Source organism: Suricata suricatta, chromosome 13 (assembly GCF_006229205.1).
Source record: "Suricata suricatta isolate VVHF042 chromosome 13, meerkat_22Aug2017_6uvM2_HiC, whole genome shotgun sequence".
NCBI lineage: Eukaryota > Metazoa > Chordata > Mammalia > Carnivora > Herpestidae > Suricata > Suricata suricatta.
In genome coordinates, this window is record NC_043712.1 from 2,089,448 (window position 1) to 2,099,985 (window position 10,538).

Genomic DNA, 10,538 nt, shown 5'->3' on the forward strand with positions numbered 1-10,538 from the left:
GGCGCCAGGGGCCCCGGAGCTTCGGGACGCGCTCCTGCCTCCCGCTTCCGTCACCCAAGCCCCTCCCCCAGGGCCTTCACCACCAGAACGAGCCTGGGGGCAACCACGGGAGGAAGTGGGTCTTTCCCTGGCGGCCAGCTGCAGGATTTGTGAGGCCCGGTGCAAAACGGAACCTGGAGGCCCGGTTCCTGAGTAGTAAGTGTTTGTGGGGGGCAGACACAGCCGAGCGTGAGTCCCCACGCAGGGCCCCGGGTGACCTCACAGGCCGGCCGGCCGCTCAGGAAGCTGGCTGGCTGCCTTCTCCTCCGACAGGGTGCTTCCCGGGTGGCCCTGGGCCGGGCGCCCACGGGCTTGGCTCCGCTGCCACCCCAGGGGCGGCTGAGGCCTTGCTCGTCTCTCCGGGCAGCCATGTCCTACTGGGTGATCCCTTTACAGAATGGTGGGCCGCTCAGTGTGGAGGCTGGCACTGCTCTTTCTGCCGAAGCTGCTGCCCTCAGGAGCATCTCTGCGTGGTGCGGACCGTGGGGAGGGCAGCCCGGCCCCCAGACCCTGTCACCCGCACCCCAATGGGAGTCAGGGTCCAGGCAGACTGGCCGGGGTGATGACCAGCCTCGTCTCCCGAGGGGCAGCGAGCGGACCTCGGCCCCCAGCCCTCCTGCTCGTCCCCTGGAGGGCCCATTGTGGATCTGGGTGTCCTGGGTCTGCTCCGAGAGAGCCACCAAGAGCAGCCCTAGGGAGGAGCCTGTCACCCACGCGATCTCACAGGACCCTCTGAACAGGTCTGGGGCAGGGGGGAAGGAGGCCGGGAGAGGGGCAGCCCCTGGCCCGGGGCCACCCAGCCACCCCAGCCCTGCGCCCGAAGCAGGAATGTTGCCGTGAGGCTGGCGAGGCCGCAGCTCGGGGGACGGCAGAGAGGAAAACGTTAAAACTGTCAGCCCAAAACAGGGGTGAACAGGTCAGAACCCACAGAGCCATTGCCGGGACTCTCGCGGGGCCCCCCGAGGGTCAGCCCCACCGGGAGCCCCCCTTTCTCCTCCGTCAGGGGTGGGGGCTCAGCCACTGACCACGTCGTGGTGGGGCGGAAAGTCGAACGTGTACTCGTCCCCCAGCAGCCGGGCGTAGGCGTGGTCTTCGTGCTTCTGGTTCCCGTAGGCCCCGTAGTAGTCATAGGGCAGGACCTGGGAGGAGACGCGCTCGTCACCGCCCCCTCCTCCCGGCCCTTCCTGCCCTCTGCCCCTCCCTGCACGCATGCACGCACACATGTTCACAGGGACACACGCGTGCACACAGCGTGGCGGGCAGGGAGCGGGTCTGCAGGGGCGGAGGCCGAGCGGACCGTTGGGCCTCACCCGGCCGCCCTCTGGAAGGCTGTGCTGGGGGCACGGCCTGGGGGGCGGCGAAGGGGGTCGGGCAGCCCATAAACCCGTGCACAAGAACACCCTAGTTGCCGTGGAGGTGGCGCGTCTGAGGGCTGGGGGGGAGGCTGGGCTGTGCCAGCTGGGGCCCAGGAGGATGGAGAACAAGTGGGGTGTCCTCGGGGTGAGGAGAGACAGGCGGGTCACCCGGGACCTCTGGGCCACCGTCAGGGCTCTCGGCTCAAGGCCCAGGCAGCCGAATAAGACCCAGGACCAGCCGCCTGAAGAAGAGGGTGACGGAGCTGGGGGCAAGCCCTGCTCCACCGGTGTCTCCAGCTTCGAGGGAGTTTCTTTCTACAGACAAGAGGGACTACCTCTCGTCGACGCCACAGGCCTGGCCGAGAACTTGCTGGGGCCTGTCCCGCACGCCTGTCGGGGGCTCTGAGGCGGCCACACACCGCTAGGCCCTGCGCTGCCCTGCTCCTCCTGAGGGGGCCGGTCAGCTGTCACCCCCAGCATGGCCAGACCTGCCCGCCTCCCATCACAGGTGAGAGCCGAATGTGGGGGGCTGGCTGAGCAGGGCACCTCTGCTCCCCAGGCCCCAGCTCGAGCCCTGGCATCCAGGCCAGGGGCTTCTGCAGTCAGTCATCTCCCTGTGGCTCCCATTGGTCCCCAGGTCCCCAAAAAGGGCATTGGCTGGGCGTCAGGGGCTTGGGGGACCATCTTGTCACTCAGCGCCCTGGACTCCCAGGATGGCTCCCGGGTGGGAGGGTGCAGAGCCTGCTCATCTCCAGACCAAGGGAATGTTCCCGATCCCTGATCCAGTATCCTGTCCTCATCCAGGGGGCAGGGGCTTCCCGGGACAGGCCAGCTGGGATGTGGAGGGCTCTGCAGGAGGCTGTTCGAGCCCCACCCTGTCCTGGTGGCCCCGGCCTCTCAGCCTCCGGGGGACAGGCTGCTCCCCCTGGGGGCCTTAGAGAGCCCACCGCTGCCATCTGCGCAGTGCCTCGCTCTGCCTCTGTCTCCCAGTGGTTAGGACCCCGAGGGAAGCTATGTGCTGCCAAGCGAATGCAGGAGTGTCTAGAGCCCAACAGAAGGGACCTGGGCCGAGAAGGCTCCGAGAACACCCCGCCTCTGGGCCCGGCGAGCTCTGGCTTCCATCTTGCCTGAGGATGCCCTGGGACCGGCCTTGGGCCGTGAGTTGCTATGGAGATGGGAGGTGCTTGCACAGGAAGGGGGCTGGTGACACACAGCAGCGGGAGAAGGTTTTCATTTGCACGAATCTGGACCCAGCACCGTCCCCCCGATTGGGCTGAGGGCCTCCCTCTGCCCGCTCGGAGGACCCCGGCCCACGAGTTTCACAAGCAAGCTGGTCGGGTTCTTCTCCGACAACCTGGGCCGTGGGAGGCGCCGGGGGAGCTGGGGAGCCCCCAGGAGGCCCCCAGAGGGCAGGAGGCTGTGAAATCCCAAGTTATGGAATGCATAATTTTGTGCTAAATCCTCCTACATAAAATAACAGTGGCAGTTGCCAAAAATACATGAGCAAAATTATGGGAAGATGTGCTAATTTCTCCAGCGGGGGAGTCCTGCACGTGGCCCCCTGGCTGTGGAGACACCAGCTTTCCCGGGGCCCCGGGCTTATCTGGGCCTTGGAAGGCCTGGCTGCCGTGGGCGGCGCGTGACGGACCCAGGGACATGTGCCGAGGACGGACCCCGTGCTCACGGGTCCGGGGCCTCACAGGGTCTCAGCCTTTCCACAGGCAAGGTGACTCACCCGCCCCACAAGCCCACTGTGGGTGGCAGCGGCAGGTGGGGTGGCGTGGACCGGCATGGGGGTGGGCAAGGCCCGCGCCTACTCACCGGAGCTGTGCCGTTCGGGGTGAACCACCCGGGCCGCTCCCAGCCCTGCCGCTCCTGGAACACACAGCCTCGGGCCAGCAGCTCCTGGGTGGGGGTGGGAACGAGCACCCTTCAGGCCCGGCCAGACTGCACCCCGCCTCCCGCCGTGCAGGGCAGCGAGTGACCGGATCGGCCCCTGATCACCCCAAGGAGCAGAGAGGGCAAACAGGCCCTGACGCTTGCAGCCAGGACCCAAGCCCAGGCTGGGGCTGCCCCAGCCCCCCAGCCCCTAGAATCCCTGCTGAGTTACCTTCTGCTAGGGACAGAACTGCATCCCCCAAAGTCCTACTTGAAGCTCTAACCGCCCCCACCAGTGTGACCGAATCTGGAGGTGAGGCCTTTAAAGAGGGTGAATGTCATGCAGTGGGGCCCTGACCCCAGGACTGGGGGACTCGGCAGACTCAGGGAGAAGGTAGCCTCCCGGACAGCTAGGGAGGGGGCCCCAGCCAGAGCCACTTGGTCCCCGGACCCAGGAGCAAGGAATTTCTTATGGCTTCCTCTCGCACCTCATCTGTGCTATGGTTTCAGGGGGAGCAGAGTCGCCCAGCACGAGACCCCGCGAGCCCCCTCCCAGGAGCACACTCGGGGGAGGTGAGAACAGGGAGGCAGCAGGTGCCTGCACACCCAAGTTCACCGCCGCCGACAGCTGGGACCCACAGGGTGTCTGTGGGTGATGGAAACAGATGACCGCGCCTGGCGGACGCACGGGGTGGAGTGTGACTGGGCCTTAGGACACGACGGGCGCGGCGCGGGCCACACGCGGACAAGCCTCCAACACAACTCGCCAAGGGAGAGGCCACATGTTCCATGTGACCTTCTCTCGTGACCCTTCATGACCCACTTGCGGGAAGCGTCCAGAACCGGCAAATCCCCGGACAGAGAGCAGATCAGTGGCTTGTCTGGGCTGGGGCGAGAGTGGGGGTCTGGGGGGAGTCACTGCTTCGCGGGCTCAGGGTTTCCTTTTGGGGGGATGAAAATGCTCTGGCGCCGGATCACAGCCCTGTGAATGTACTTCCTCCCCCTGAATTATGTGCTTCAAAATGGCCAAAATGGCAAATTTTATGTGACGTGTACTTTACTGCAATACAAAAACCTAACAGGCTAAGTTCCGTTCCTGGGCGCGATCTATACGTGCATGTGGAGCGGCGGGGACCTCCCAAGCAATTCTCAGGCCCCAGGGGAGTGTCCAGCATCAGATTCCCCAGGCCTGGGCTCAGTCCCACAGGCTGCCCCCATCTCCTGCTCCAAGCCGTTACCTGGACTTGACCGACCGGCCATAGAGCAGGCCGCCCCTCCTTGGGCTGGATGGACCAGCCAGAGCAGCTCACGAGACTGAGAACTGCTTTCCCCACCGGCTCGCCCGCGTACCCTGGGTTATAGCTCGGGAGCAGCTGGGCGCGGGAGGGGCAGGGGCGCCAGTGTGGGGGAAGGGCGCGGGGCTTTGGTGCCCTCCGGGCGCCACTCTGTGCACGTCTCCACCCGCTCGCCAGCCCAGAAGCTCTCTGAGGCCCTCCTTTGGGGCCTCTCTGGAGGCCGCTGGTGAGGGGGTCCACCTCAGCTCCCCCTTTGTGGCTCTCATTCTTCAGGAAATTCCAAGGTTTGGGGAACTTTGTGCCAGAAACGGGACTGGAGAAACACCAAATTCCCATTTCTTGTTGTGAGTCACAATAGCACACGGACACAATAAAGGGATATAGTGGCAGATTCATCTGACTTGGGGGAAAGTCAAAGTTTGGGGAAAATGACAATCTCCACTCTCACCTTTGCAAGGGCCCCGTGGCCACGGGCAGGCTGGGGGGCCGGCAGGGGGGCCCCCAGTGCGCAGGCGCCCGCGGCTCTGGACGGGCTGCATCTGCTGCCTCCCGTGGACCCACCCAGACCCTGAGCGGGCAGAGAAGTGGCCAAGATGACACTGCCAACCGGTGGCACCGAGAAACGTCCTCCTTGGACACCCCCGGAGGGCAGCACCACAAAACACCCCGCCGTGAGTGACGGGGTCCTGTGGCTCGGGGAAGTCACCGTCCCAAGGAGGGAAAATAGGGGAGTAGCCTCTAATAAAAGCACCTGTGACGGGGAGGTGTCATGAGCAGAGCTGACAGGGCAGAGAAGAAGGGGGTGCTTGGGTGAATTGGGATCACTCTCTGGGCAGGGGACGTCCATGTGCCCTTAGGCCAGAGCTGTGGCACGTCTGAGGTCTGAGGCTGCCTCCTCCCAGTGCGAGTCAAGCAAGCCCTGTGTTTGCTGGGGAGGCTATGGGGCTGTCAGGACGGGGAGCCAGGGGCCACTCGTGGCCCGAGACCCCAGCTGGGCCCTCTGGGGTCTGGTTACCGGAGCCCCAGACGAAGGAGGTTCCTTCCTTCAGCTTCAGTGCCGCCTGCTCCACGAGGCTGCCTGCCTGCCTCCCGCGCCGCCCCCCATTCAGCCAACACCCCCTGAACTCGCATTAAAGGTCAGGCTCTGTGCTCAGTGCTCAGGAACCGGAGAGACTAGGGCACACAGCTCCTGTTCCCGGAGCCTAGCTTGCAGCACAAGGTGCGGATGGGGGCAGGGCCGGGAGCATGGGCAGGGGGCCTGGCTTGTCAGGGGCTTGCGGGGTGCCAAGGCTGGGCTCTGGGAAGGGCACCAGACAGTGGGTTTCACCGCATGAGTAGAAGCTTGCCAGCGGGGAAAGGCATCCCAAGCAGGCCCCATATGCAGGACGCATGTCTGCTCGGCGTGCTGCTCTCTGCCAGTGCCCGTCTCTGACGCGTGACTGCCCGTGCCCCCGGGCCCCCGCCCCTCAGAACCCCCCGCCAGCAGCAGTTAGGGAAGATTCCAGGGTGCGTGCCCTGAGCACGTTCTGTTAGTCCGAGCCTTGCCCGCCCCAGAGCTGGGGTACCCCGTGCCCTTCCATCCCCCCAGAGCCCTGGACTTCCTGAGAGTGGCCGATCGTCAGGTGCGGTACCTCGTGCAGGGCATCTGTCCTCATGTTGCGTCCCGCCAGGGGCTCGTCGTGGGGGAAGACCACGGAGTAGTTCTTGGCATAGGACTCGTGGCTGCGCTCACGGATCCAGCGGTGGTGGCCGGCGAGTGAGGGGTGGAAGCGTCTGTGGCGGATTGGGGGTGGGGGCTGGTCACTGCCGGGGGGGGGCATCAGTGGAGGTTGGGGGGCCATGACTGCCGGGGGGGTGCCAGGGGGGGTTGGGGGGCCATGACTGCCGGGGGGGGCATCAGTGGAGGTTGGGGGGCCATGACTGCTGGGGGTGCTGGGGAGGCCAGTCACTGCCGGGGGGCCGCCCGGACCCTCCTTCCTCTACCAGAGTCCTCCCTGGGGCATGGGTTCGGAGGGGCTTCGGGCTCTATTCTCCCGCGTGATGGGCAGCTCGGCCTCCTCACTGTGACCCCCCCATCACGTGGCCTCTCCTCCAGCCTTCCCGTGGGCACAGCAGCTGGAGACACCCAGCGGCTTCTCCGTCGGGTCTCCTCGGACGGCCACGGCTGCTGAGCGCACTGCACAGCTGCTGCCCACCTGGGTCACAGCTCCCAGCCCGCCCGGCACACAAACCCGGCGCTCAGACCCCAGCCCAGCCTCCCCACCCGCCCCTTCCCGCACTGTCCCCCTGCTGGCGTCTCCCACGTCCCCCAGGCCCTGACTCCTATTCCACGTTTCGTCCTCCGTGACTCCTGCCCTAGCCTCACGGGGCTAATCGACTCTCGGTTGGCACGGAGTCTGATGGGGGCGGGGGGGCCGTGGGTGTGAGTTTATCAGGTATCATCCTGGTGGTGACGGTCCTCCGTCCTAGTGCAGGGGGCCGGGTGCCGTGTGTGGGGACCTGTCGCCTCACGCTGCCGCCCCTGGATGGACTCATTCCCACATGAGAGGAGACCCCGCCTGCACTTGCTGCGCTGGGAGCTCCGGGGACACGCTGCAGGGGAGGGAGCCCGGCCCAGAGGTCCGGGGAGGGTCCCTGAAGGGGAACGGTGCTGGGGGGCGGGGCTTGGGGGGGCGTGGCAGGCTCTGGAGGGGCTGAGGTGGGCGGGGGTGGGGGAGGAGGCCTGCCCTCGGCTGATGGCCACTCCGGTCAGGGTGAGCCCTGGTCACCAGGAGGTGACAAGAGTCTCCCAGGACTAGACTGATGACCCTCCTAGCTGCTCTGAGGGGGAGTCCCCGCCCAGGGGAGGGGCTGCGGGGGGAAGGGGGCGTGCTGGACAAGCCCCGTCAGGCCCCCAGGACAGAGAGGAAGCTGGATCCGGGCGGGGCTGGGTGACCCCTGCACCCACAGACACCGCCCCGCCGGCGGGCTCCCCCTCGGCCAGGACTGCCGCCTCTGCTCACAGCTGTGCCCGTGCGTGCATGGCCGGGGCCAGGGCTCAGCGGGGACGCACCGCTCCCTGCGGCCACGCAGACGGGCTCCAGCGCTCCTCCCGTGAGCACGGGGACCAGGGTCCGGCCACCTCAGCGCTCAGAGAACGACTCCTCCTCCCCGGTTACCCGGACCCCAAGGGCTTTCACTAACCACACAGCCTTACGCTGCAGAGCCTGCCTGAGCCGGGCCCCGGATGCACGCCCCGCAAGGAGAGCCATTGCTCCCATTTCACAGATGGGGAAACCTTCTGTACGAGCCACGAGGGTGAGCGGGCTCGTCACTGGTCCGCCTCCCCCCGCCAGGCCCCAGCCTGCCTGCCATGAGCCAGCCCGCAAGGCGCTCCCGCCGGGGAAGGCAGCTGAGGTGGGAGGCCCAGACCCACTCCCACGCCGGCAGGGCCTTCGCGGGCAGCCTCGGGGCTTCCTGCTGAATCCAGGACCGTGCGCCCCCCTCCCTGCAGGGGCTCCCCCCGCCCAGGAGGGGTGCAGGCACGCCAGCCGCACTCTGCGGGCCGGGAGGCTGCCCGCCGAGGCCCGGCGTGAGCCCTGTCCCTGCGTCGAGGCCCCTGCCCGCCCTGGCGCACGCACCCCACGGCTGCAGACAGGGGCCTCCCACAGCGGCGCCTCCGCTCACTGTGTGTAGCGGGAGGGACTTGGGCTGGCCCATCCCCGAGGCCCCTTGCAGCTATCATTTCTGGAACATTCCTCTCTTGGGAGCGCGTGGGCGCAGCCCCAGACGGGCTCTGAGGCAGCCCCAGAGCAGACTGCGGTGCCAGGCGCCGTGGAGGGGGTGGCAGCAGGGGGAGCTCAGTGTCTGTCTGTCTGCCTCTGTGGGGGCCAGACACCCGCCCCTCCCCCGGCGGGTGTAATGTCTCCATCCCCGGGGAGGCTGGCAGGAGCAGTAACAGCAGAGCGGGCTGCTACCCACGGGGCGCCCTCCAAGCAGTCGCCCGACTGCCCCCCGCAGGGCTCGGGCAGACACTCCAGCCGCACCCATCCCCGCCCTCCAGGCCCTGTCTGGGAGGGCCCTCGCCCGCCTGCAGAGGGTGGTGGAGACCAGGACCCCCTCCCCGAGCTCTGACGACCGCGCCCCCACCCCCGCCCCAGGCGCGTCATGCCCGGGGCTACAGCGAGGGCAGCGCGGGGCACTGGGTCTGATGAACTCCGCCTCCCGTACGTGCGGGCTCGGCCGCCGCCAGGCTCAGGCCGTCTGAGTCCCAGACTCGCACACGCGCTGCTCATAACCATCCAGCGCACCCTCCCTCCCTGGGCGCCGTGTGCGTGCCGCCTGCCTCCAGGCCTCAGTCTCCCCTGTGCAAATGGGTGAGGCCGTCCGGCTGCTGATCCGGAGCTCCCGACGGGTCGAGGAGGACATTGGGGCGAGAAATCCCGGGGACTGTCAGGGGCCGTGGATCTGCCAGACCCAGGCAGATCCCCTTCTTCCCCCCTTCTTCCTTCACTGGTGCCTCTTCCAAGAAGCTCTCTGGATTTCATGGAAGGCTCCTGCCTAAATAACCCTCGATATGTACCCCACTCGACCGAGTCCCAGGGCCCAGCCCAGTCTCCGGTGCGCACTCGCCTGATGTCATAGCCGTACATGTCCTTCTCCGGGCGCCCGTGGACGACCCAGTGCGCCAGCTCCTGCCCGCAGCCGCCGCCCAGCATCATCCCTGCAAGGAGTGGGGCCGCAGGTCTGCCGTCCGCCCCGGAGCCCCCGCCCCCCTGTCACGTCCCTCCCGTGTCCACAGCCAGCATCGAGCCCCCACCCCCACCCAGCCCTGGATCTCACACTGGGAGCACTGAACTCCTGCAAACAGGACCTCACCCCTCCCTGCAGCCCTCCTCTGCCCTCACCCCTGCCACGCTGTGCTCCTGAGCCCCCCACCCCGTGCCTGGGGGAGCTCTGAGATCGGGGCCGTGGGGGTCAAGGAGGCGCCCTCACACGCACCTGCACTGTTGAAGCCGCAGCCCAGAAAGAAGCCCCGGAGCTCAGGCGCCTCCCCCATCAGGGGCTTGTGGTCCGGGGTGAAGGACTCTGAAAGAGAAGGGGGCTTGAAGCTCTCTCCAGGCCGTACGCACCGGGGCGGGGTCTCCAGGGACGGCAGAGATTGGAGCAGGGTCCGCAGACGCTCCTTCACCCACCCCTCCCCCGTCCTCACCACGCGGCTCAACGCCACTTCCTCCAGGGAGCCTCCCTAATGGCTCCTGCCATGTTCCCGAGCTCCGGGGCCTTTACCACCTGTGCAGGATCCAGGTTTGTCTCCTGCTGAGGAGGGGCCTTTCCCCGAGCCCCCGTCGCACTGTGCCACTTGCCGGCCGCGTCACTGCCGGCCATTCTTGCCCACTGCGCCGTGTGCACATGAGGGCAGGGACCGGGCTCCACCCAGTACTGTGTCCCAAGGCCTAGCAAGCAGCAGGTGCTTGATCAACGTCCACCAAATGAAGGACTGATCCCAAGTTCTTCTGGAGAGGGACAGGGCTCTGTCGGCCAAAGGCGTGTCAGAGGCAGAGGCCAGAGCTCGGAGGGCAAGGGACCCCTGGGGAATCCTTACAAAGAGCTGAGCTTTGCAGCCATAGCCCTGGGCTTGGACCTTGCTTTCTCCTTCGTAGCCCTGTGACCTTGGGTGAGTCACTTCACCTCTCTGAGCCTCAGTGTCCTCATCTGTAAAATTGGGATCATGGCACTGACTTCACAGGGCCGTGAGTTAGTCCATCTGCAAAAACTTGCAGGCCACCTGAGTGTGCCCGGGGCTCGGCTCTGAACAAGACTGGTCCCACCCCTCAGGGAGCTGACCGGATGGGAAGGAGGCAGTAAATACATAAACAAGCAAGACAGACAATGTCGGGGGGGGGGGGGGGGGGGGGGGGGAGACAATGGGAGAAGGGGCGATGAGTGACTCCTACCGGCCCTTTCTGGTAGGCACTGTGGTCACTACGGT

At 66.7% G+C, this 10,538-nt stretch overlaps 1 protein-coding gene and 1 long non-coding RNA gene across 3 annotated transcripts in view; one reads left to right on the forward strand and one right to left on the reverse strand.

Annotated features, from left to right (window-relative positions):
- Window positions 1–10,538, reverse strand: part of SARDH (sarcosine dehydrogenase) — a 52,831-nt gene that overhangs the window by 29,159 nt on the left and 13,134 nt on the right. Inside the window, exons 11-15 of the mRNA XM_029919544.1 lie at window positions 9,548–9,634; window positions 9,179–9,269; window positions 6,199–6,340; window positions 3,216–3,299; window positions 1,065–1,178 (exon numbers count right to left, since the gene is read on the reverse strand). Coding sequence (XP_029775404.1) covers window positions 1,065–1,178; window positions 3,216–3,299; window positions 6,199–6,340; window positions 9,179–9,269; window positions 9,548–9,634 — 518 coding nt within the window. The remainder of the gene's footprint in view (window positions 1–1,064; window positions 1,179–3,215; window positions 3,300–6,198; window positions 6,341–9,178; window positions 9,270–9,547; window positions 9,635–10,538) is intronic.
- On the forward strand, window positions 26–4,350 carry LOC115275794. Of its 2 annotated transcripts, XR_003901754.1 has the most exons (5): window positions 26–195; window positions 436–955; window positions 1,716–1,902; window positions 2,385–2,551; window positions 3,783–4,350. It is a non-coding gene; the product is annotated as an uncharacterized LOC115275794 (long non-coding RNA). The 2 variants fall into 2 exon arrangements; XR_003901753.1 differs by lacking the exons at window positions 26–195; window positions 436–955 and having other exon boundaries at window positions 1,365–1,902.